General features: G+C 38.0%; 2 protein-coding genes across 2 annotated transcripts in view; one reads left to right on the top strand and one right to left on the bottom strand.

Annotated features, from left to right (window-relative positions):
* The window catches only part of THAP6 (THAP domain containing 6), a 1,073,833-nt gene that overhangs the window by 728,248 nt on the left and 320,542 nt on the right, over positions 1-25,043 (bottom strand). The gene's annotated exons all lie outside the window — the stretch shown is intronic.
* Positions 2,643-25,043, top strand: part of BTC (betacellulin) — a 50,453-nt gene continuing 28,052 nt past the window's right edge. The window contains exon 1 of the mRNA XM_050790964.1: positions 2,643-3,073. Coding sequence (XP_050646921.1) covers positions 3,010-3,073 — 64 coding nt within the window. The 5' untranslated portion in view covers positions 2,643-3,009. The remainder of the gene's footprint in view (positions 3,074-25,043) is intronic.

Here is a 25,043-nt window from a genome sequence, read left to right as displayed (position 1 = left end):
ACCAATTTAGTAGTTTTAAATAAAATATTTGAAAGTTCTCTCTATATAACTGTATCACTAATAATCTACAATGCATGATGCTTATCATTACTATAAAAATTACAATTTTAAAAATGTCTTTCTTCATTTTCATTCGCCCACTCTTATTAAATTAAATAAAGTTAATGGTCATCAGGAAATCTTCCTATACTACTGAATGCCTTAAAGTCTTAATTTGGAGAATACATGTTGACCTAGAAGGAATGCATTCCAAAATTTTCCTTTCCATCACAGCGTGTGTCTTTTTATGTGTTGTGCCAGATAAGTAACTACAAGTTTAATTTGTCCTGTACAGAAGACAGGGAGGACTGTCCCAGCTGCAGGCTGTTCTGTGTGGGAAGAGAAAAGGCTGATGCTTAAAGGCCCTCCAAAGGAATCTACTTAAGCCTCATACCAGATTTGGGAGGACTGGTTATACCTGCCTAAACCTGGCACAGGAAAAACAGCACTCAAGCAATTCCTAGCTTGGGGTTACTAGGAATACAAGTTTTACCTTGTGACTCTGGTGTAACTTTGGTCTATTTTTCTCTTAGCAACAGCTCAGCTTGCAAACTAAAACATTGAGACACAACTCAGTTACATCATTGAGGCCCCAGGAAAATCGATTGTTACCTTCCACTCTTCCAAACTTAATGGTTGTATTCCGGATGCCTCATAAGCAAATGACTTGAGAGAGACAGGTGGTTGGAGGGCGGGGGGGGGGGGGGGGGGGGGGGGGAGAAAAAGAAGGAGGAGAAGGAGAGGGAAGAAGGGGAGGAAGAACAGAGAGAAAGAGAGAGAGAAAAAAAGAAACAAGCAAGCAAAAAAGACAGGAAAAGTCTCCTAACCTTGAAGAGATTGGATATCCAGTGTCAGAAAATTTGGAAGGCATAGTCTTGGGAGTACTTATTTTATTTATGGTGGTAAATAAAGCCCTCAGGGAAGGTTATTAATTTATCTGTCCTATTTAGTATATTAAATTATACTACTTCACATTCTAGTGGCCTGAAAAAGTTAATTTACCACTTGAATGGCATGAATGATGAATACTTACACCAAGTCCTGGAATTTTCCAATGCTCAACAAACATTTAGTAGTTTTTGTTTAGGTCTCACTTTTTTGTTTTTATTGGTGTCTATGAAAAAGGAAAATAAAATTGTAACATTCTGTTGGGGCTAAGAGGGCAGCTGTTGGCTAGGCTAAATGTCATCTTGGAGTAAGAAATACTTTAACTTAGGGCACTGATGCTGGGAGATGGAGAGAATATCAGAAAGGATAAAGGCAGGGTGGAAGTGTTGGGAGGGAGGGAGATGATGTCAAAATCCGTTGGCTTCCAGTGTTTCTGCTCTTTTTAGCTGGGGTGCAGTAACCTTCCATCTTACAACTTTGGGTTTCTCTAAACTTCATGTCTGCCTTCTCTACCAATGTTTTATGAGCTGTCACGTGGGACTAGAATAGGATTCTGAAAATTAAGAGCTGCTTTTTATTCCACTGGATATATCAGTTGCCTGGGGCAGTAAAATGATTTGAATTAGTTTTGAAATGAAATGTCATTCGTGGGAGAAAAATACACAACAATTTATTTAATTTAAACAACAGGATGGCGAGGAAGAAGCAGACACCCAAGCTACATTTCATATGTAAAATAAGACTTATGTGACTTTTGGATGCTATAGAAATAAAATTTCTGTACTGAGGGGCATAATTATCCACAAAAATCTTATATGAGGAACACAGATCAGTACAAAAACAGCTGTACCTTTTGGTTTTCTTGGAGGCATAATCTAACCACATAAGGTAAAATTGGATGCTGTTTGCTTTCTCTAAAAGCTGTGAGGATGTCTTTCTGTTCCAGAAAGTGCTTAGTGCAATTAAATGAAAATATACTGAATACATGAGTAAATTCATAAATAGAAATACAAATGAAATTTCTAAAGTAGGTCCTGGTGAGACCAAATTTTACAAATTATTAGAAGACAATGCACCTAGAAACTAAGACACTAGCTTGAAGACTTTTTTCATTTCTTTTCTTTTCTTTCTATGTTGTTCCTTTTTTTTTTTTTTTTTTTTTTTTTTTTCTTTTTTTGGTTGTCATTGTTTTGAGACAGTGTCTCACCCTTGCGCCTAGGCTGGAGTGAAGTGGCTCGATCTCCGCTCATTGCAGTCTCCATCTCCCAGGCTTAAGCGATCCTCCCGCCTCAGCCTCAGGGAATAGATGGGACTGCGAGTGCACATCACCATGCCCGGCTATTAAATTTACCTTTGTATTTTTTGTAGAGACGAGGTTTCGCTATGGCTTCAAGACTTTAAAAGGCAACAATGACTCTTTTGAAATTGCCTGCATTATCAAATGCCTGAAGTCAACCACAATGAATGGTGACTATGGTTTCTCCATGACACTAGCAATCCTCTGAAATAAAGGAAGTTAGAATTCCAGAACACCTTTGGGTCTCTGACTCTTCCTCAGTGGCTTCCAGGAGTTTAGGTCAGCCTGCAGGCCCGACGGGCACCCCCGACACCCCTCCACACAGATTCTTTACATCTCCCTCCCTACCTTGTTTACGCTCTAAGGGGGAGGGAAATGAACAGTCAGTCAGGTGAGACCCAGCAGGGGGAGTGGTGAGCTGGTCCGAGGGCAGCCCGAATATGTCCCTGGGTGTGGGTGTGGGTATGGGTGTGGGGCAATTTGGGTGGGAGCAGCGTGGAGGCTCCCAGGACCAAGTCCTGCGCCTCTTTGGCGGGGTGTGTGCAGGAGGAGCGGGGATAAATAGGAGGCTCCCTCCTCCCGACGACATTCACGGAGCCGGCCGGCCGCCCGCCCTGGGTGTTTCCCTGCCCTGTAGCCAGGGTGCCAGCCTGGGAAGTAGTTTCGTTTCCTTCTGGCTCCGGGATTAGTTTCCAGGCACCCTCTCAGGCGCCCGAGGCCCGGGAAGGGGGCGAAGAAGGAGGGAGACTTGTCTAGGGACTGCCCGGCCCCGCAGAGCGGGTTTGATGGACCGGGCCGCCCCGGGCAGCGGCGCCAGCTCCCTGCCACTGCTCCTGGCCCTTGCCCTGGGTAAGTGGCCGTGCTGGGCACTGGAAACCATCAGGAAAGTCTGGGGCTGGAGTCGCGGGGAGGGTGAACCCTGAACCGAGCTGGCATCTGGACAAGAGGGCGCGCTCGGGCTGGCAGGCGCGGGTTGGAGAACTTTGAAGGCTGGGAGAGCGCGAGGTTAAAGATCTGGCAATTGGGCACCTGGGGCTGCACCTGTTGGAGGCAGTCCCTAGACGCGTGAGGAGGCCCGAGGGCGGAAGCGATTCCGAGGTCCTCGCTGCCAGTGCTGCAAGTAGGCCGCCAGCTGTTGCCTTGTGCACACAGCAGAGGGCCTGGCGGCGCCGGCGGGGTATTCACCGCGGTGAGGCGCTGTGCCCGCGAGTGAGGGCGGGGTGGGGGAGAGTAGGGAAACCCACTAAAGAAGCTCACGTGGGAGTATAGACCAAGAAGCATATCCTGCAGGAGGCAGAAGAACGGGAACTCTTTGACTGGAGGTGTGATCACCTGGCGTTAGGGAACAGTGCCAGCAGGAGGAGAAGTAGCAGGATGCCTAGAGCCCTCCAGAGGGTCTCTCTTGCCTCCTTAGGAGTCAGAACTCACAAAGCACAGCTAGAACTTCAGATGCCGCTGGAAGCAGGCCTCCCCTTCCCCTCCCCCGAGGAAAGGTAATGAGAAGGCTTCTAGGTAGGAAAAATCCCAACTCCTCAAAGTATGCTCTCTGCATCATGGTCATTTTGCGGGGCAGGGAAGGGAACTCAGTGACATTTTCTAATCTTAGCTGGGCTGTAGACATATCTGGGTTTGGAGCATTTATGTGGTAGGAGGAGAGTCTCCACAGCTGAAGTGTCACCATGATATCACTCCTACCCTCAAGCCTGGGAAGGGGACACCACAAATGAAAAAGAACGGGAATTCCTCTTATGGAGGAAAAAGAGAGGAAGCCTAAATGAAAACTTTCATTTGACTGTGTCCTTAGAGTAAGAGAGGTGGCTAAAAAGGTACAGTGAACTTGGTTGGAGGTGGATCAGACTTAGGACCAAGGTTAGAGAAAATAAACTTATTTAACAAACCCTGAAAGGGAAGGAGTCAGTAGCAATTTAGTGGTAGAGTGAATGTGTACATTCATGAAGAAGCGCAATGGGGCTGAAACTTAACCGCAGAAATCGTCCTGATGCTTTTGCCAGCATTGCTTGCATGTAGCTGACATTCTCTTCCTCCACCATGTCTAAACTGTACAACAATCAAAGTATTCCCTGAGAATCTGTCATAGTCAGCAAGGTGCTGAGGTATGTAGGAATGGGGAAAGGGCTCATGAGATTCCTAAAATAAAACATGATTCCTGCCCTAGAACTTACACTGAATTTGGAAATGCAAGCCCAGCAGTGTAACCTGTGGAAAAATTCATGAAATCAGAAAAGGGAGAGAGAGGTCAGCAGTGGGGCCTGAAATAGTGGGGAAAGGCTGAATGGAGGGCACCAATGCGTGCCTTGAGGCTTGGGTAGAGTTTGCAATAGTAGAGAGGAAAGAGGGAACAGAGACCAGAGAGAAAGCATCAGTGAAGGGTTGGTGATGTGAATGAGCGTGCTTTACTGGAAAGAGCAGAATTTCTGAGAGGCAGACACATTATGAAGAACTGAAAAAGCCAGATTAGAATATTTGGAAAAGAATCAATAAGCTATTACACACACACACCATCACAGGGCTTGACTAGGGAGTGATATGATGCAAACAATGATTTAAAGGTGATAAATCTGGCAGTGAGGTGCAGTATAGGAAGGGGATGGTGCCTGTGGGCCAGAGGACCTGATTGTCTCATAGGTGTAATACGGGTATGAGCTAATTGGGGCCTAAATTAGGGTGATGTTTTAGCAGAAGTGTCATAGTAGAAATGACTATTTAAAGTCGATGGACATTCTTTCCCCTTTACTATCACACAATATTTTCTTCTCAAAACTTGTCAAAAGACAGAAATGAAAAACAAAAAGCAAAACTCTAATTTAGTGCTATTGTACACTCAGGGTAACCTAAATGTACAACCCTCCTGTTAAATGATTGGCTTGGGAAATTGAATTTGGTCTCTAGATCCCCTTAAAGCTCTACTTCTTGCAGAATGCCAAAGGATGTAATTTGTTGGCATCACTGTTTCCATTAAGTGGTCCTATTTCTGTCACACACACTTTACTTTGAAGTCTCTTTCCTAAATTATGTCACGTGTTGTTCCATTGACTTTTTGAAAACAATGTGAGCAATAAGATGCATGAGGCACTGGTGTGTATGTGTGTGTGTATGTGTGTGTGAGAGAGAGATGGTGGAAATGCGATGAGAGTGGGCATTGAGCAGACATGAGTCCTGGTTCCAGTTCTGCCATTTCATGACTCTAAGATGTCTGTAAGTTACAACTTTCTGGGCATTGTTTTTCTCATTTGTAAAATGAAGAGGTTTCATTAGATGGTGTTGCCCTTTCCATGTTACATTCTTTTCAAAAAGTAAACAAAACAACATGTGATGTAAATTAGAAATGGCTTATGTTTATTATAAATGTAGATGCTCCTTAAATACATCTGGCATTTAGTAGATGGATCTTTACAGGATAACTTCCATTCTAACATATGCAAATTGTGTACTACTTTCTTTGGGAAATTTTATAAAGACAGAAGTGGGTTTGGAGATATAAAAAGAAGGTATACCATAAGCAGATTATATGGTACAAATACATTTAATATAAATATAAATTATATGTTTATGTGTTATTGATATTCTTTATATGCATTAATTTGGTTTTATTTTCTAAAACCATTTAAAGGTGTTTTCTAAGTCAGTAGAAATCCTGAGCCATTTAATCTTACTTTCTCAAAAAATGAGATTTTCCAAAAGGGGCTCATATTTCTCTACTGTATTTTCTCTTTCTTTCTTTCTTTCTTTCTTTCTTTCTTTCTTTCTTTCTTTCTTTCTTTCTTTCTTTCTTTCTTTTCTTTCTTTCTTTTTTCTTTCTTTCTTTCTTTCTTTCTTTTTAATTTTTTTAGTTTTTTGAGACAGAGTCTCACTCTTTTGCTCAGGTTCGGGTACAGTGGCATGATCTCTCAGCTCACTGCAACCTCTGCCTCCAGGGCTCAAGTGACCGTCCTGTCTCAGTCTCTCCAATAGCTGGGACAACAGGCACTCGCCACCACACCCGGCTAATTTTTGTATTTTTTGAAGAGATGGGATTTTGCCATGTTGGCCAGGCTGGTCTTAAACTCCTGGTCTCAAGAGATCTTAGCAGATAAATATTTGTTGCTGAATTAGGTAGGGAGAGACAGGACATTCAAGTACAGAATGTCCTATCTAAGGAGACATAGGACACTCAAGTGCAGAGATGTCACATTGCGTATAACAGGAAAAACCAATACTGGAAACCAGTTCTTTTGACTTATTTAAAAAGCATGTAAGCTCATCCTAGCTGTCTCCTACACCTTTGCTTCCCCAACTGCCTACCCACACATCTGTGCCATCCCTGGCTCTGGCTATTCTCTGGCAGATTCTTGGACTCCTGGCTCTTCCTTGCTTCCAGGAAACTCTGCTTCTCCTAGCCCAGGGCCAGGCTAGCCTGGCTGATAATGTTCAGTTGGTATTGGTCAGACCAGGTGCTTTATTTTGGACTGTGTCTGGCCTGTGTCAGTCTGGATATCCTAGTCTGATTCTATCCTTGAACATGTGGGTGACTCCTGTTATTCTTTAGTCTGCTTAGAGCACCAACACCTAGGGGATGCTCCTTTGGGCAGATGCAGAAGGGGTGACATTGCTTCATTGTCTCCCTGATAGAACCCACATGGTAATTACTGAAAATTGGTAAAAAGAGCATATCTTGAGGCAGGGTCATGTAGTGGTCAAGCCTGTAGACTTTCAACCAGACCTTTGGGGCATGGCCCCCTGGTGCTGTGACTTGCTGGCTCTGAAACTTCGGGCAAGTCTCTTGAACCTACTTGGACCAGTTTCCTCACCTGTAAAACCTAATAGTAATAGGACCAATGCAATTATGTGAATTAAATGCATTACTATGTAAAGCACTTAAAATGTGCCCAAAACATAGAATAAGCATGAGTTATTATAATAGACAGTAGGAAAGCACAGGACAAATCATTAATTGTTATCAATACCTCTTAAAATTTTTTGACATTTTGATTCTGGATACTTCCTGAATGTCATCAGGTTCTACTAATTAATGGGAAGACTTTTTGTTGCCTTCATTTCTCAAATTCCTGCTCCCACTAGTTATGAAATAGGTAATAGATAAAAATCCTCAAAAACAGTTTTATTTTGACTGGTTTCATTAAAAAGGAACAAATGTAAAAAATAAAGCTGCAAAAGTAAAATGCATATCTACTCTTGAAAAAATAAATGCCTCTACAGATTCTTCTTTCCCTGCCAATTTTGATCCTAATTTTATGCAATGAAGAGCTTTACCGCACTTGCCTAGCATTGATATCAGACAAAAAAGTTAGACTGCACTAGCAGAGTAAAATAAAATATTTAGAAGGTAATTTTAATATTTTAGGAAATCTCATCAAAATCGGGTTGTCAGATTTATTTGAATTATATAAGGAATTGCCTTAATTAAAAAGAAATAAAACTGTCATTTTAGAAGAATGGATGATAATGCAATGCCAAAAGTTGTTTCCATATGTAAGAAAAATACATTAATTTAGGAAAGTTTGGACAAAATAATTTCTTCAGATGCTTAAGAACAGATAGCCGTGAATAAGTGTTGTTATTCTATAATGGTTGCCTTGTAACATTGAGAAAGTTGCTTAAACTCCTTTTGTGTAATTCTCTCACCTATAGAATTTTAATAAAGGTAACTATCATTTAGAGACACAGAATTATTTTGAGGATAAAATGAGAAAATGCAGGAAAAGATTTTAGAAGAATAATTGGCAGGCAATATTCAATGTATTATTACTATTTTACCTTTGTGAATATTCAGATAACTTTTCAATTATTTCATGGGTATTTGTCTAAAAAGAACTAGAATCGGTGTTTATTAAGCCAATTGGAGTGTTAGAGTTTGTACTTTGATCAAAGGAAACTGCCATAATAGTCAGCAGTGGAGGCAGGCAAAGGAAAATAGGGCAGGAATTTGCCCACCATGGCCACACTTTCAAAAGTGCTTTGAATTGTTTCCTTAGAATGTAAGCTCCATGATGGCAGGGGTTGTTTACAGTTAGAGCCCAGTCCCTATGTATATAGTAGGTGCTCAATAAATACTGGTTGAATGAATGAATCTCAGTGGGGATAGTCCAGGAAGTTCTTCTAGGTCAGTGGCTTCTCCGAGCGTATCACAAAGATGTTGATGTGAACTCTTCTGTTTCCTCACATACACAGTCACATCCACTCCCTCTCTCCCTGACACACACTTTCCTAGTTTTGATAATCAAAATGTAAGAAACTCGCTTTCTCCCAGAACTCTTTGTATCCTATCTTTAATGTCTTCAGATTTGCTAACGATGACTTACTTTTGATACACAGCTCCTTGCTGAGATGGCAGCTGACTGTGGTTTTGCCAAATAGGCTGACCTGGTATGCGTTTTGTTCATGAAAGGTGGTTACTGACTATCGCCATTAGCAAAACATTAACCTAACTAAATGTATAACTCTTTTGCTCATGGCACAGTACTTGGCAGGTTGATGAAAAGTACTATCATTATTTCTAAACATGTGATACTGAGGAAGACAGACCTAAAAGTTTTTACTATTTTAATTTTACTATTTTAAAGTATGTCTAATATTGTTTACAGTGTGTCTAAACTGTATTAAACATTAATGAGAAAAGCCTAAATGTAAGCTATTGTCTTTCTAGAAAGACTTACATAGGATAGAAATGTTCATTCCAAATGAAACATTGTATAATAGTTCAATCCTTAAGGAAGTTTAAATTACATAGTACGGATTAAATATGATCACAGAAAAGGAGAATTTATTACGGGCTGCAGAGATTAGGGGGAAATTCACTAATAGTGACAATTCTTTCTTGGTAGTGGTGAAGGAAAAAATGGGAGAAAAATTAAAAGGTGGACAAATTAACAAATTAATAGTTATCATTTTTTGTGTGTGTAGCAGTAAGTAGACCCAAATATCTCAAACCAAAAGTTAACTTTGTGCAGTTTTGAAGGAAATAATGTCTGGTTAAGAAAACACGATTTCCAAAATGAGGGCATTAGTCAGAATCCTGAATTCTTGATACAGTTTTATCTCTGTAGGATATCCTGGGAACTGGAGGCAGGGGATTTTATAATTTAGACAAATTCATGCTTTTTGTTACAAGTTAGACTTAAAATATTACGTGGTCTCTTATCTGGGGAATTTGTTAAAATACTCTGGAAATATCTAGACTTCCTTTTACCTTATTCCCTACAGCTTGAGGACAAGCTGGCCCCACCTTTTGTGTAAGGTCCAGATGAGTGGTTTACTGGTTTGCTGGTTTGTTTCATGTTTCTTTTTCCGTGTTCCCTAATTATGTATTGCCAGGCTTTCTTAGGTTGGAGATGGCTCATAATCAGGAGGTCCTCCAGGTTCATCTTAGGGTAACAACAGCACCTGGGAAAAAAAGACTTTATAAATGTGGGAACTAACACTGTGAAAGAATAAGTAGCTTCTCTAAAACATAGCATATGCTTAGAACTCAAATTCTGATCTTCATGACTCCGCATGTGCTTTCAACCCTACCATGTCCTGCTTTTATGCTTATTGATCTTAGGCTGTGCCAGACCCCAGCTGGTACTGGATCTGCAAAGAATTATACAAAAGTTGGTCAAGAATGCTCTCAAGTCAAATTTAAGAGGGAAGCAATTTGATTAAAATTCTTATGTTTTATATTGCTGAAGATGGCTAGCCTTTCCAGGCATATTTATATCTTAAAAAAAGAAATCTTAGTATTTCAACGGTATATCTAATTGTTATAATTTAAAGAAACAATGAAATACTTTTTTAGATGGTTGGAGGGAGATGCAATATTTAATCTTAATTCACATCAATTAAACAAGGTCAAATAACCATGAAATACTTTCATTTATTCTCTACATTTTCTTTCCTGAGGATATGTAGTATATTACTTACCTGACTCATAGACTAGAGGTATTAATTACAAAATGGGTATGGGAAGTTTAACAGTATTCATATTCAGTTGCCTTGTTTTAAAGTGATGAGCTAGTTGCATAACAGGATGAATTACTAATATAACATTTTCCTCTTTGCAAGACTGTGGATTTATTCACTTGTTTAACTATTTAGTTTTGAAGAGTTACATAAGGAGTGCCTGACCCATAGTAGGACCTCAAAACGTATTAATTAAATGAATGAATGAATGTAAGTGGCTATTGGTAGAAGATCCCCAGTCAGTAAAATGACAACAGGTTAAGTAAAAAAAAATTGTATTTCTTGTTGGCAAAACACTGACCCCAGATTCAGAGATGTGGTAGAAGGACAGGTTTATCTACCCCTTGTTATATGGGACTTGCTGCTAGCAGTGCTAGAGATTCTTTCACAAAAGGACTTTTCTTTTTCATGTAGCATTTCTTCTAGTTCTTATGTTTTGTATTGAGGATTCAGACTGCTACATGTTTGGTTCAGGGCAGATTTTACTGGTCAAAATGTAAACTTTAAAAATAAGTGTCTAAGTTGGGGAGGGAAGGGCAATGGACTCAGGGCACTCTCCAGTGGTTTATTTAAAAATACCCTTGAATTCTGTAAGATGTCAGATGATATTTCTCTCTTGTGTGATTACAATTGTTTTTAACAGAAATGGTTTTCATGAATGGTGAATAATCAAGTTGTTGTATTCATGGGTTTATGTTTAGCTTTAAACAGAAAAACAAACTTTTGGTGGCTCCTATAGAAATAGAAATAGCTTTGCTTTGGAGGCTGACTGCAGCCTGAGTTGTTAGTGTTGAGAATCTCTAACTTATTTAGTATTATATACAAAGATTTCATAACAATCAAATGTCTGAATTTTTTAGTAGTTAAATTTAGGCACATTACACATGGATCTTTGTTCTCTACTCTTTGGAGTGAGCTGCAAAGTCCAGGCCATCCTAGAATAGGTGAAAACCACTTCCCTCTGTCTTCTAGTGCAGAAAGCCTGTAGCACCACCAGAAAATTGTCATCAGAGCTGAATTAAGCACTTTCAGGACACTTACACTTGACTTGTTCACGATCACTTTCCTACTGAAATGCTTTTGGGTTTCTGACACTCAATTGGTCTCATCTCTTAGGGTGACAGACACAGGATGTAACTACATATTCAGGTATCTCCTTGACCTTCTCTATAGAGTATCAATGTAGTTACTTACATTTTGGGAAAGTTTATAATTGCAAAAGCATTTTGCTACCCATTATCTCATTTGATCTTCACAATAAAAATAATAGCAGAACAGTTGTGTATTATGTGAGAGGCACTGTTCTAAGAGCATAATAATTCATTTCATCCACATAACATTTATCTAACACAGGAGCTAGGTTGATTATCATTATTATTCCCATTTATAGAGTAGGATATGAAACACAAAGGGATTAAGCAACTTGCCCAAGGTTCTGGCTCTAGGAGAACTATGTATGTGAGGTGATAGTTTTTTCTTAGTCCTGATAAATTTACCACAGTGATATGAGATGATAACATTAGAGGAAGCTGAAAGTGGGTAAAGGGTGTGTGAGAATTCCCTGCACTTTTCAACTTTTCTGTAAGTATAAAATTGTTCCAAAATAAAAAGTTTATTCCAAAAAAAAGATACTGCAGGAAATTCCAATTACTAGCCAGTTTAGCTATTCACCTGCTTAGAAAATAGGACTTGACACATCAAAAAATCTAGAAAGATCTCAAGTTAACACCCTAACATTACAACTAAAAAAACTAGAGAACCAAGAGCAAACAAACCCCAAAGCTAGCAGAAGACAAAAAATACTCAAGATCAGAGCTGAGCTGAAGGAGATAGAGACATGCAAAACCCTTCAAGAAATCAATACATCCAGAAACTGTTTTTTGAAAAAATTAATAAAATAGCTAGCTAGACTAATAAAGAAGAAAAAAGAGAAGAATCAAATAAACACAATCAGAAATGATAAGGGGGATATCATCACTGACCTACAGAAATACACACAAACATCGGAGAATACTATAAACACCTCTATGAACATAAACTAGAAAATCTAAGATAAATGGATAAATTCCTGGAAACATACACCTTCCCAAGACTAACTCAGGAAGAAATTGAATCCCTGAACAGACCAATAATGAATTCTGAAACTGAAGCAGTAATAAATAGCCTACCAACCAAAAAAAGCCCAGGACCTGACAGATTCATGGCTGAATTCTACCAGAGGTACAAAGACGACTTGGTACCATTTCAACTGAAACTATTCCAAAAAATTAAAAAGGAGGGATTACTTCCTAACTCATTCTATGAAGCCAGTATCATCTTGATACCAAAATGTGGCAGAGATACAAAAACAAAAAAAGAAAACTTCAGGCCAATATCTTTGATGAACATCTATGCAAAAATCAACAAAAAACTGGCAAACCAAATCCAGCAGCACATCAAAAAGCTTATCCACGACAACCAAGTTGGCTTCAACTCTGGGTTGCAAGGTTGGTTCAACATATGCAAATCAATAAACGTGATTCATCATATAAACAGAACTAAAGACAAAAATCACATGCTTATCTCAATAGATGCAGAAAAGGCCTTTGATAAAATTCAACATCCCTTCATGTTAAAAACTCAATAAACTACATATTGAAAGAACATACGTCAAAATAGTAAGAGCCATATATGACAAACCTACAGCCAGTATCATACTGAATGGGCAAAAGCTGCAAGCATTCCCCTCAGAAAGCAGCACAAGATAAGGATGCCATCTCTCACCACTCCTACTCAACATAGTATTGGATATTCTGGCCAGAGAAAGAAATAAAGCATATGCAAGTAGGAAGAGAGAAAGTTGAATTATCTTTGTTTGCAGATGACAAGATCCTATATGTAGAAAACCCCATCATCTCAGACCAAAAGCTTATTAAGCTGATAAGCAAATTCAGCAGGCTCAGGTTACAAAATCAATGTGCAAAAATTCCTAGCATTTTTTTTTTTTTTTTTTTTTTTTTTTTTTTCTGAGAGGGAATCTCACTGTGTCAACCAGGCTGGAGTGCAGTGGCACTATCTCAGCTCACTGCAACCTCTACCTCCCAGGTTCAAGCAATTCTCCTGCCTCAGCCTCCAGAGTAGCTGGGATTGTAGGTGCCCACCACCATACCCAGCTAATTTTTGTATTTTAGTAGAGACAGGTTTTCATCATGTTGGCCAGGCTGGTCTTGAACTCCTGACCTCAAGTGATCCATGTGCCTTGGCCTCCCAAAGTGCAGGGATTACAGGAGTGAGCCACCATGCCAGCCTAATCCCTAGCATTCATCATATACACCAACAAGAGTGAAGCCAAGAGCCAAATCAGGAATGAACTCCCATTTACAATTGCTACACAAAGAATAAAATACCTGGAAATATAACTAACAAGGGAAGTGAAGGACCTCTTTAGGTGGAACTGCAAATCACTGCTCAAAGAAGTCAGAGAGGACACAAATGGGAAAAAATTGCATGCTCATGGACAGGAGGAATCAGTATCATGACAATGGTCATACTGCCCAATGTAATTTATAGATTAAATGCTATTCCCATTAAACTACCATTGACATTCTTCACAGAATTAGAAAAAACTATTTTAAAATTCATATGGTACCAAAAAAAAAAAAAAAAAAGAGAGAGAGAGAGAGAGCCAAATAGCCCCAAGATATTCCTAAACAAAAAGTACAAAGCTAGAGGCATCATTCTACCCAACTTCAAACTATACTGCAAGGCTACAGTAACCAAAACAGTATGGTACTGGTACAAGAACAGACACAGAGACCAATGGAAGAGAATAGGGAGCTCAGAGATAAAACTGCACAGATACAACCATCTGATCCTCAACAAACCTGACAAAAACAAGCAATGGAGAATGGATTTCTTATTTAATAAATGGTGCTGGGAGAACTGGCTAGTCATATGTAGAAAATTGAAACTGGACCCCTTCTTTACACTATATACAAAAAATAACTCAAGATGGATTAAATACTTAAATGTGAAACCCAAAACTATAAAAACCCTAGAAGAAAATCTAGGCAATACTATTCAGGACATTGGCATGGACAAAGATTTCGTGACAAAAACACCAAAAGCAATTGCAACGAAAGCAAAAATTGACAAATGGGATCTAATTAAACTAAAGAACTTCTGCACAGCAATAGAAACTATTATCAGACTGAACAGACAACCTGCAGAATGGGAGAAAAATTTTGCAATCTATGAATCTGACAAAGGTCCAATATCCAGAATCTACAAAGAACTTAAGCAAATTTACAAGAAGAAAACAAACAACTCTATTAAAAATGGGAAAAGGACATGAACAGGCCCTTCTCAAAAGACATACACGTGGCCAAGAAACACATGAAAAAAAGCTCAACATCACCGATCATTAGAGAAATGCGAATCAAAACCATGATGAGATACCATTTTCACACTAGTCAGATTGGCTATTATTAAGAAGTCAAAAAACTACAGATGTTGGTGGAGTTTCAGAGAAAAAGGAATGCTTTCACACTGTTGTTGGGAGTGTAAACTAGTTTAACCATTGTGGAAGAAAGTCTGGCTCTCCCTCAAAGACCTAGAGGCAGAACTACCATTTAACCCAGCAATCCCATTACTGGTTATACACCCGAAGGAATATAAATTATTCTACTATAAAGATACATGCGTGCATATGTTCAGTGCAGCAGTATTCACAATAGCAAAGATATGGAATCAGCCTAAATGCCCATCAATGATAGACTGGATAAATAAAATGTGGTACATATACACCATGGAATACTATGCAGCCATAAAAAGGAATGAGATCATGTCCTTCGCATGGACATGAAAAAGTTGGAAGCCATTATCTTCAGCAAACTAATGCAGGAAAAGACCAAACACCATCGTTCCCACTTATAAGCGGGGGCTGAATGATATGAACACAAGGACACATGGTGAGTAACAACGCACACCGGGGTCTGTTGGGAGATAGGGAGAGCATCAGGAAGAATAGATAATGGATGTTGAGCTTAATATCTAGGTGATGGGATGATGTGTGTAGCAAACCACTGTGGTACATGTTTACCTATGTAACAAACCTGCATATCCTGCACATGTACTCGTGAATCTAAAATGAAAAAAAGAAAATAGGGCTGGAAATATACCTGAATCATTTTACTGATTATAATTTCAGGGTCTAGCACAGTGCATGCATGCAATAAATCTTCAGTAAATGTTTGATCAAATATTGATTCCATGGATGTTTTGTGAGACTATGTGACATTACAAAAATGAAAATGACTTTGACTTTTTTGGTCATGTCTGTGACGGAGACAAAGTCATAAAGACGGAAAGCAGAATGGGAGCTGGGAGGAGGGGCAAGTAGGGAGTTATTATTTAATGGGTATAGAGTTTTAGTTTTACAAGATGAAAAGAATTCTGGAGCTACATGGTGGTGATGGTTGCACAGTGTGGATGTATTTAATGATAACTTAAAAAAGGTTAGGATAATAAATTTTTTGTTATATGTATTTTACCATGACAAAAAAGTGGAAAAAAAAAAGACAGAGGTAGATTATTTGTGGCACACATATTTATGGTGTGGGAGTCAGCAAAAGAGCTGGCGAAGTTGAGTAAAAAGGAGAGGATAAGTAGGAAGCCAAGAATGGGGGTGGATTTTAGATGGAAGATTTGGGAAAGTCAACCATATCAAATACTCTAATGTGGATGTGAAGGAGGATGAGGCTAAAGAAGAGGCCACTCTTGAGTGAGCTATGAGGAAATGATTGGTGCTCTTGAAAGACAAGGGACAAGAGATTATTGGTAACTGAAGCCACACACACACACACACACACACACACACACACATACACATACACGTGACTGAGAGAATAGAAATTGGGGTTGTGGATGGAAAGGAGCCAAGATTTGGCTTATAAGAATCAACTTCAAATATGCGAAAAGTCATTTCAACCAAGGGTTTCCCCTGTATAGTTCAGAGAATACAGCTTACATTAGTGAACTAAAATTCCAGGAAGGCAGCACTTACCTTCATTTGGAAGAAATTTTTTCCCAAATGGAGCTTTGAAAAAAGTGGAGCCAACTGCCTTGGGATGTGGTGAGCTTCCCCTGCCTGTACACATGTGCGGTCTGGATGGCACATAAATAGAGTTGTGTAAAGGTGATTCTTAAGGTGGGTAGGGAGTGGGCTATGACCATCAAGTTTTCTTAGGTTCTTATGAGTACAGGATGATATTACTGGACTTTGGCAATGTTTTTGAGGTTGAAAGATAAAATTTCAGAATAAGAAACTCTCAGTAGATTTCCCTGGGAAGGATAGAAGACACAGGCCACTTGGAACCTGGGAAACCAATAATGAAGAATTTTTAAAAAGACAATTGAGTTTTCCCCCCAAAATTGAATTAAGTAACTGTGTTCTCTTATGGTCCTCATCTTGGAATACAGCACCAATTCTATGCCCCAGGCTTAGTTTTTGCGTTAAAGACATTGCATATTTCAGAGCTTACCATCTATTAAAATAAGAATGACAGACCGATAGCTTACTATGAAGGGGAAAAATAAAGCACAACTACAATAGGTAAATGACATTGACAAAAATTTCAAATACTGTTACATCAGGAGATAGTTATCTGTAACACTGCCATCCTGTGATGGAAGACTTCTGTGAGGAAAATCCCTGCTCATTTTTAGGTAAAAGACAATCATCATGTAATGGAGGGTCAGAAGAGTGATTGGAAGTTTGGTTGAGATATGAAATGAGACTACACACAAAATAATAAACTTCACTTCCATTTGCCTTTGCAGAAACATAACAAAGAATACACACGTCACTCTTAGTGATTTCCACACAGCAGTTGTCTTCACTATCAAATACTTAGTGAGTGGTTTTCTATACTAGTCAGATTCTTAATTGGAAATCTGTCTTTCAGGATGTGGTGGGCAGGCCTTGAGAAGCTTCAACTGGCAATATGTGTTGTGACTATTTCTTAATGAGTCTTCTTTTCATAGGCCACACAACAAAATCAATTGAATTATTTCATAGTCACACCAAACACACCAAGAAGGCCATTGTTTCTTAATACTTTTTTGTATAATTTGTCACTCCAGCTGAACAGCTTTACTCATTGTCTCCCAAAGACACCAAGCTCATTTCAATGTCATTTCCTTTGGTCCTCAGTTTTTAAGTTCTTCTGTGAAACTTTTCTTTCTGATTTCTGCAACTTAACACATTGCCACTTTTTGGAATTCCAATATAATTTATGTTCTAAATACCTGATGCCTAAAATATTCTGCCTAATCTTTGTTTCTTTATATTCCTAGTCTCTGCAAATGGTTTTATTGATAAAGATGATAACAGATTCAATGCTAAGTTGTGTTGGCTTACTTTAACTCATTCAAAGGGTTTAAGTACTGGGGCTTTTTCAGGTTGGGTGAACATCTACTCTGAAATCTTGTGTTCTTTTCTTTACCATTATTAAAGTTTGATGACTATTTCCTCATGGGTCACAGACCGTGTTATCACTAGATCCAGAAACCAATGCCACAGTTTCACCTCACTTTGCACTTGGATAATCCTCCTTGAAAACAAATTGTCCTTTTTCCTTGGTTCTTTCACCTCCTCTCTTTGAATTACTGTGGAAATTCGGTGAGCCCAAAACGTTTCATTCAAATTGTCACAATGTCTAACTGCCTGGTTTGGCCTTACTATAAAGGAATGGGAATCAAAAAGTCAAATTTTGACAACTGATGATTTCTGAGAAACTAGCTTCAGGTTATTTTGGAGTTCCTATTAAATGTAGTCGTTCAATCAATTTGTCACAAATTTAATAATGGTAATAGTAAAAAAAAAGTGGTGATTTACCGGCAAAGGCATTGTCATGTTGACAGTTTTCAGATACCTGAATTAGTTTGTATATGACAGGTTGATAAATTACTTTCCCTTCTGGGTTGTAAAAATATACGATTGTGAAGTACTTTTATGAGTTAAAAACCATATTATCAATCACTTTTAGCCTTTCCTAAACACCAAGATATTATTTCTACCAATTCAGAATAGAGTTTTACGTTGGAGGAAGAAGGAGTTCATATTTTATTTTTCTGAATTTGAATGCACATACACTATTTGTAAAGACCCTCTTCTTTTTTTTTTCTTTGCTCCTGTCTCTGCTTCCCATGTTGGCCCTGGAAACCCCGGAGCCTGTCTTTCAGTTTTAGAGAATAGGCAGTTCTCCAGAAGATATGATTTAAGAGAACTTGGAAAATCCCTCTTTGTCCTGGAAAACTGTTTCCCAGGAGATATACTGATACCCAAAATGCTCACTGTGTTGGGACACAAATATTGTGCACTTCCTAAGAGTCTTTCAACCATCTTCATTGCCTCTTTGTCAGCTCCTCCCCATGCTAGGTTGCTCCACTTTGAAACTTGGATAAAACACCATGTCCCAGGGCATGAGTTCTGGCCTCTCAGCCACTAAGGGGTCAGAATTGAGAGAGTTAATACTCAGTGGGGTGTATTTTGTCCAGTAGGAAATTGGTGATGAAAGTGATTGGGTCTGATACATTCTTCCTTCTTTCATTTTTTTTTTCCCAGTGGACTGCTTCAAGGTGTGAGTCTTTTTCTTGAACCATTCATGTGACCTACATACTAGTGAACAATGGTTTATAGTTGGGCAAAAGAAAAGAAGAAGAAAAAGTAGAAAAGGAGTTAACAAAAAAGGAGAACACTGTCACGTTTCTCCCATTTCACAGTTTTCATCTCAGCTAACCACAAACCCAGTGTTAAACAATATTTTCACTCCCTATTTTTTTTTTCAAACTCCACATTAGATAGGGTCTCTTTTTGGACTTGGAAATTACTCCGTGTATAGTATGCTTATTTAAAATTCTGTTTTCTTCCTAACAGTGAAGATGTAATAAGAAAGTTCCCCAAATGCTTATTGCTTTTACTCCTAGTGTTGATTTAAACTTAAAAACTTTATTTTTTACAAATTAGAGATATGATTTATAATTCACTTGATTTTTAGTTATTACTCTCTATGATCTGACTTTATCAGCTATATTTGTATTATTGAATCATTTAACCAACCAACTGAATCAGTAATCCCAACTGACATAAATGGTATGCTGAGTCACTGGCCGAACTATTCTGAAAACACAAAGAACTATGCATATAGAAGATGTCATATTTCTATTAATTAGCTGAGGCATATTAACTTCAAATTTTTTTCACAAATTAGAAAGGACATGCAGATAGACCAAGATATAGTTTTGTCTCATTAAGTACATAGGAAAAAGCATACTGTTGAATGTGTGCATATATATGTGTATTCATCTTTCATAGTGTATATCAGAAACATATTTTATACACAGTGAAATCACACTATAAGTGTAGAAATTTGTCAATATCCACTTATGAGGCTGCGAATCTGGTTTCTTACCAGGGTAATTTAAATTTTTGTTCTTTTACTTCTGGTCACTTACAGCTACTATTTTTTGAGTGCTTACCCTGTGCAAGGCATTACCTAGGTTCAAAATTCATAATTTCTACCCTCCACCTTGTTTTAAGCACACAGCTAAATTTTTACCAGGCCATGTAAGTTAGGTATTATGGGCCTCAGTTTACAGAAGAAGACCCTGAAGCTCAGTGGTTGAGAAACTCAATCCTAATTATAAATGTGATGCTTAAAAGGTCCTAGGATTCAAAAACAGCTCCATTGGACCCTAAAGTTGCCTTTTCTCCATTACTCTGCACTGCTTCTCTTTAATATAAACAAAATTATAGTGGCGTGACTATGAAATATTCTTCTAATTTCTGTTTATGTTCATAGGTTGATATATTCTTCTTTGACTTAAAGCTAGATTTTCTAATGAGACATGGAATGTGATTCTAATATTAAATGATACGATATGACAAGGAATCATTGGATTTAGTATACATAAGTAGAAGTTTGGAGTGTATCTAGGAAGATGTCCTAAATCATGAGAATATAAATGAATGGACATTTTGTGATATTATATTTATTTTTAAAATACAAAATGCACTTGGCTCTAAAAATGGAAAATTTGGCTCAGAGATGAGGCAAATACAACATACATGACTGTTTAAGTTGGTCATATATGATCTTTTTAAATAGTTGACCCAGCTGGTGTACTACTTACCTCAGCATTAGCAGTGACTTTGAGACAGCGTGTCATGCTCCTTGTCAGGCTGCCTCTTTTTGAATGCTCGTATTGTTTACGCTGACTTCATTCCTCATGCTGACTGATGGGGATAATACTTTTAATACATTCTGTAATATTTAACTTGAGAATCTCAAAATGCATAAAAGTAAATACAGCCATGATTCACTGAGGTAGAATTGGGATTATTTTCCTTTTGTCTTTAATTTTACGAGTGGAGTTGATGTTTTAAAACTATCCCCAGAAATAGGGACTAATTTCTAGTCACTTAGCAAATGCAGTTAACATTATTTTATTTTGTTTTTATTGCTTTAATGCACTTGAGAAATTCTTCAGGTCATGCAAAGCAGGGAGGTATGGACAATAGGTTGAATGAAAGAATCAGACAACAAAAAGACTGAAATATTTGAATGATAGGTGAAATCCGACCAAAAAAAATTTAAAAGGAAAAAGTGTAAAAACCATTTTCTTAAGGTAAAAAAAAAATGCAACAAAACAGAACTACAGCAATGAAAAAAGAAAACCATAAATACATTGCTTTCCAGCATTATAAAAGATAGAGGAGCTTCATTTTATGGTAAGGAGAATAAAACCCCGGTATTAATGTGACAGGCAAAAAGGGCTGCTATGTTATGGGGAGTTCCCAGTGTGGGGTCTGAAAGCCCCCACTTTATTCTATCTTTACCAGACCATGTGGGATGGCACTTTATTTTGACTTTGCATTTAGAACAGGATGATAAGGCTTGTGAGGGGTCTTGATGATACTATAAAATATGATTGAAGGAACCAGGATGTTTAGCCTGAAGAAGTGAAATTCTTTCAGGAAGACTTGATAGCTGGCTTCAAGTATATGAGAATCTGTCAAGGAAAAGAAAGCTTAGACTTATTTTAGGTGACTCCAAGGAGCAGAATAAAATAACAGGAAGGCAAAAAACCAGCTCAATATAAAGAAACATTTAGAGCTTTAGAAGTAGGTGGTTAATTTTTTTGAATGAATGAATGATCATGATTGAAAGAATTGATGAATTGTCTCCTTGAAATGGCATATTTTGGAAGAGATTGTAATTTCTGTGCTGAAATTTTAAATACAGGCTTGATGAACTTTCCCAGAGGATGATTTCTGGGGAGTTGAGAGTTAATTGGTGGGAAATTTTAAACTTTTAGTTTTTACTAATTCTAAATTTTAACATAACCTATGATGTTTTGAGTGGAAATCTTACTATGTTTTCTACAGCTGAGTATCATATTTTCCTTCATTTTCTTTAAAATACAATTCATACTTTCCCTGATAAAGATGATTATTTTAATAATGTATGTTCCTTTAAACGTTCTTATTTCACTGGATTTTCAGAATTCTGCTCTTAATCAGCCTTTTCTTTTCACATTGCCTTTTTTTTTGAGAAGTCTATTCTCATGGAATTAAATTCCAGTTTATTTTCCATGATTCCCTAAAACAGAACCTGTAGCTTGGCTTTGCTCCAAAGTTCTGGATGTACACCTCATCTACTGTCTTCTAGATGAGCCACAGTCATCTCAAAGTCAGTGACCCAAACTGAATTCCTCTCTATACCCAACCTGTTTCCCTTCTGTGTACCTTGTATCTTTGTGATTGGTACCACAATCCAGACAGTTATTCAAGCAGCAGACTCTGGGGTCATCCCAGACTCCTTTTTTCCACTTCCAGTCACCAGGTCTTTCATATTTCATTTATGGCTATCCCCTATAGGCCTTTCTTCTTTTCTGCATACCCGGAGCTACAATCTTGGTTTAGGTGTGTCTGAATCACCCATGCTGATATTAAAGTAGCCTTTTCAAAATGGAAAAAATAAAAAGATGATTCTGTCGCTTCTAACATAAAACTTTTCAGTGGTCTCAACTTAACTGCATAACAGAATCCCAACTAATCCACATGGCATTTAGGCCTTTTGTTGCCTACTTGCTTGCCAGCCTCCTCTTCTATCACAATCCCTACCCACCCACCAAACAAGCAGGAAAAGTTGTGTTGTTTCATGCCATGTCTTTTAACAAGTTATTCCTTTTGCTTACTACAAGTTCTTCCTCTTTTTTTTTTTTTTAAGAATGACCTGGTTAACTATGACTTTATTTATCCTTTTCTTAAAAATTAATTATATTTTTAATAAAATGATAAATATACATTTTTTAATTTAAAAAATCAGTACTAAGAGGCTTATAACAATAAATAGCAGATCTTTGCACCATACTTTTCTGCCTCTCTACTAACCACTTTTGACTCTTTTTGATGTTTCTTCTGGTATTCAACTGTTTACTGCAAATCATTTCCTTATAATGCTACTTCTTGACTTGTCAGGTTTAGACTTTATCTGCTGACCTTATCTTCTCTCATAATTCCAGGACCGATACTCAAAACATTCAAGAACTGGCACAGCACACACTGATTAGTCACAACCAGTTATCCCATATGGTATATGTGGGCTAATTACTGGCCCTGAATTTATGAACATATTTTGTTAAATTATCAATATTGACATTATTATAACCACATAAATATTATCCACTGTTGAAACAATTAACATATTATGATTATTATCTTGTTTACACTTTTTTTTGTTTTTTATAAAAGTTATTAACTGATGCTTTTAAAAATCATTTATTCCTCATTAAGAACTCATGGCAAATCTCAATTTCTCCATGAAGTCTTTGCCACTAGGCAGAGTTGATTCTCTATCCTATTACTTCTGCATTATCATTGTTGTTGTACATATTATGCTGTACCTTAAAGATTTGTGTGTCAGGCCAGGCTTGGTGGCACATGCCTGTAATCCTGGCAGTTGGGGAGGCTGAGACGGGTGTATCACTTGAGGTCAGGAGTTCAAGACCACCCTGGTCAACACAGTGAAACCCCATCTCAACTAAAAATTCAAAAATTAGCCAGGCATGGTGGCAGGCACCTATAATCCCAGCTACTCGGGAGACTGAGGCATGAGAATCGCTTGAACCTGGGGGGTGGAGGCTGCAGTGAGCCTAGATTGCGTCGCTGCCCTCTAGCCTGGGAAATAGAGTGAGGCTCTGTCTCAAAAAAAAAAAAAAAAAAAAAAAAAGAAAAAAGAAAAAAAAAAAGAAAAAGAAAAGAAAAAAGCAAAAGAAAATAAAAGTGTGTGTCTATCTTCCCAGAATGTGATCTCCTTGAGGTTAATGATAATACCTGTGTCTGTTATCTTAGAGCCTTCAGTGTCTTGAGTCTTGCACCTGTGTCAAATACATAGTCTTAGTAAATATTCATTGTATTATGAATGAACAGGAGTGTCCTTTTTCTTTATAGCAGCCTTTATTGTTTAGTAGATAGTTTTGTGAGCATTTATCTGGTTTCTGAGTCTCTTTTTACAGATCACAAACTCAAATACCTGTTAGGGCCTGAGTAGTTAAAATAGATAAGTGCAGGAAGCCTCATGGGTTCTGGGGCACTTAAAGGGGTCACCTGCTTCTTAGTTTCAGCCAGTTGTTGCTAGGAAAGTATTTTAGGTCTGTCTTGCCAGATCTTCCACTCTTTCAATGGAAGAAGAAAATTCAGGTTTAATATGAACTGCCTTGATTCAATTATTAAAAACTGTGAAGGTCAGGCAAATGCTTCTTCAGGCTCGCTTTGGTTCATACCCACCAACCTGTGACCTGAAGGTTGCTGGGGTGGGCAGGAAGAGGAGCAGTGTATGCTCTGCTTGGTTTGGGAGCTGGCTTGGCTGAGGATTCCTCCTCTCCATGCTTTGCCTCCACCTGTGAGGACAGTAACCTCCTTTTGCCAACTGACACCAGCATGTGAAATGAGGCTTAGCAGAAGGAGCCTGGGCTGTAGCCCCCAGCCTATGGGGATGTTTGAAGGCCTCAGCAGGGTTTCAAAGGAATTGGAACTCCCTCTGTGAGTGGAATTGGAGAATAATGGGTTAAATTATAAGTGATAGTGAGAAGGCGTGCAATTGGACTGCACATTGTATAGCATGTGCCAAGTCATGTGCTCTTTTTAAAAATAAACTTAAGTTTTACAATAACCCCGAGAAGGACATACTACCATCCTCAGATTACAGATGCAGAATCTCTATGAGATTTAGAGATTTTTTATTTTTATTTTTATTTTTTTAGTTCCCATCATTAGAAGAGATTAAGGCCTATTACTGCCCATGAAGAAAACCCACGGATAGGGTTTTAGAAATGAATTAAACATATTTTATTATTTTCCACTAGAAATTGCTCCTGGGATTTTTGAATATAAAGAGTTTTTTTCTTGTTCATTTATAGATTGATTCATTCAGTCTTTTAACATTTGTTGAATATTCGTTAAATTCTGTATTAGGCACCAGGATTACAAAGACGAATGATATAAAATTACTGTGCTTCAGAAGCCCTAAATGATTGTTTGTTTCTATTTGTTCCAAGTGTGAAGGAAAGGGCAGGTGCTGGGAGAAAACGTGTAAATAATCTAGAAATTTGGTAGCCAAATTACAATTTACAAAAGAAATACATGAGTCACCTCTTTTTTCTTGTTGCAACAGATAAAATGTGCTTTTAGAAAGCTTCGAAAATACAAATAAGCAAAAATTAAGAAAAGTGTTGCCTTAAAGAAATTGTGAGCAACTCTCTATTTACTCATTCACCTTTTGACTATATGGATAGATTTTTACATATGTTTGAATAT

This window comes from Macaca thibetana, chromosome 5 (genome assembly GCF_024542745.1).
Source record: "Macaca thibetana thibetana isolate TM-01 chromosome 5, ASM2454274v1, whole genome shotgun sequence".
Lineage (NCBI taxonomy): Eukaryota > Metazoa > Chordata > Mammalia > Primates > Cercopithecidae > Macaca > Macaca thibetana.
The sequence above is the reverse complement of the archived record's forward strand: the minus strand, read 5'-3'. Positions and strand labels throughout refer to the sequence as shown.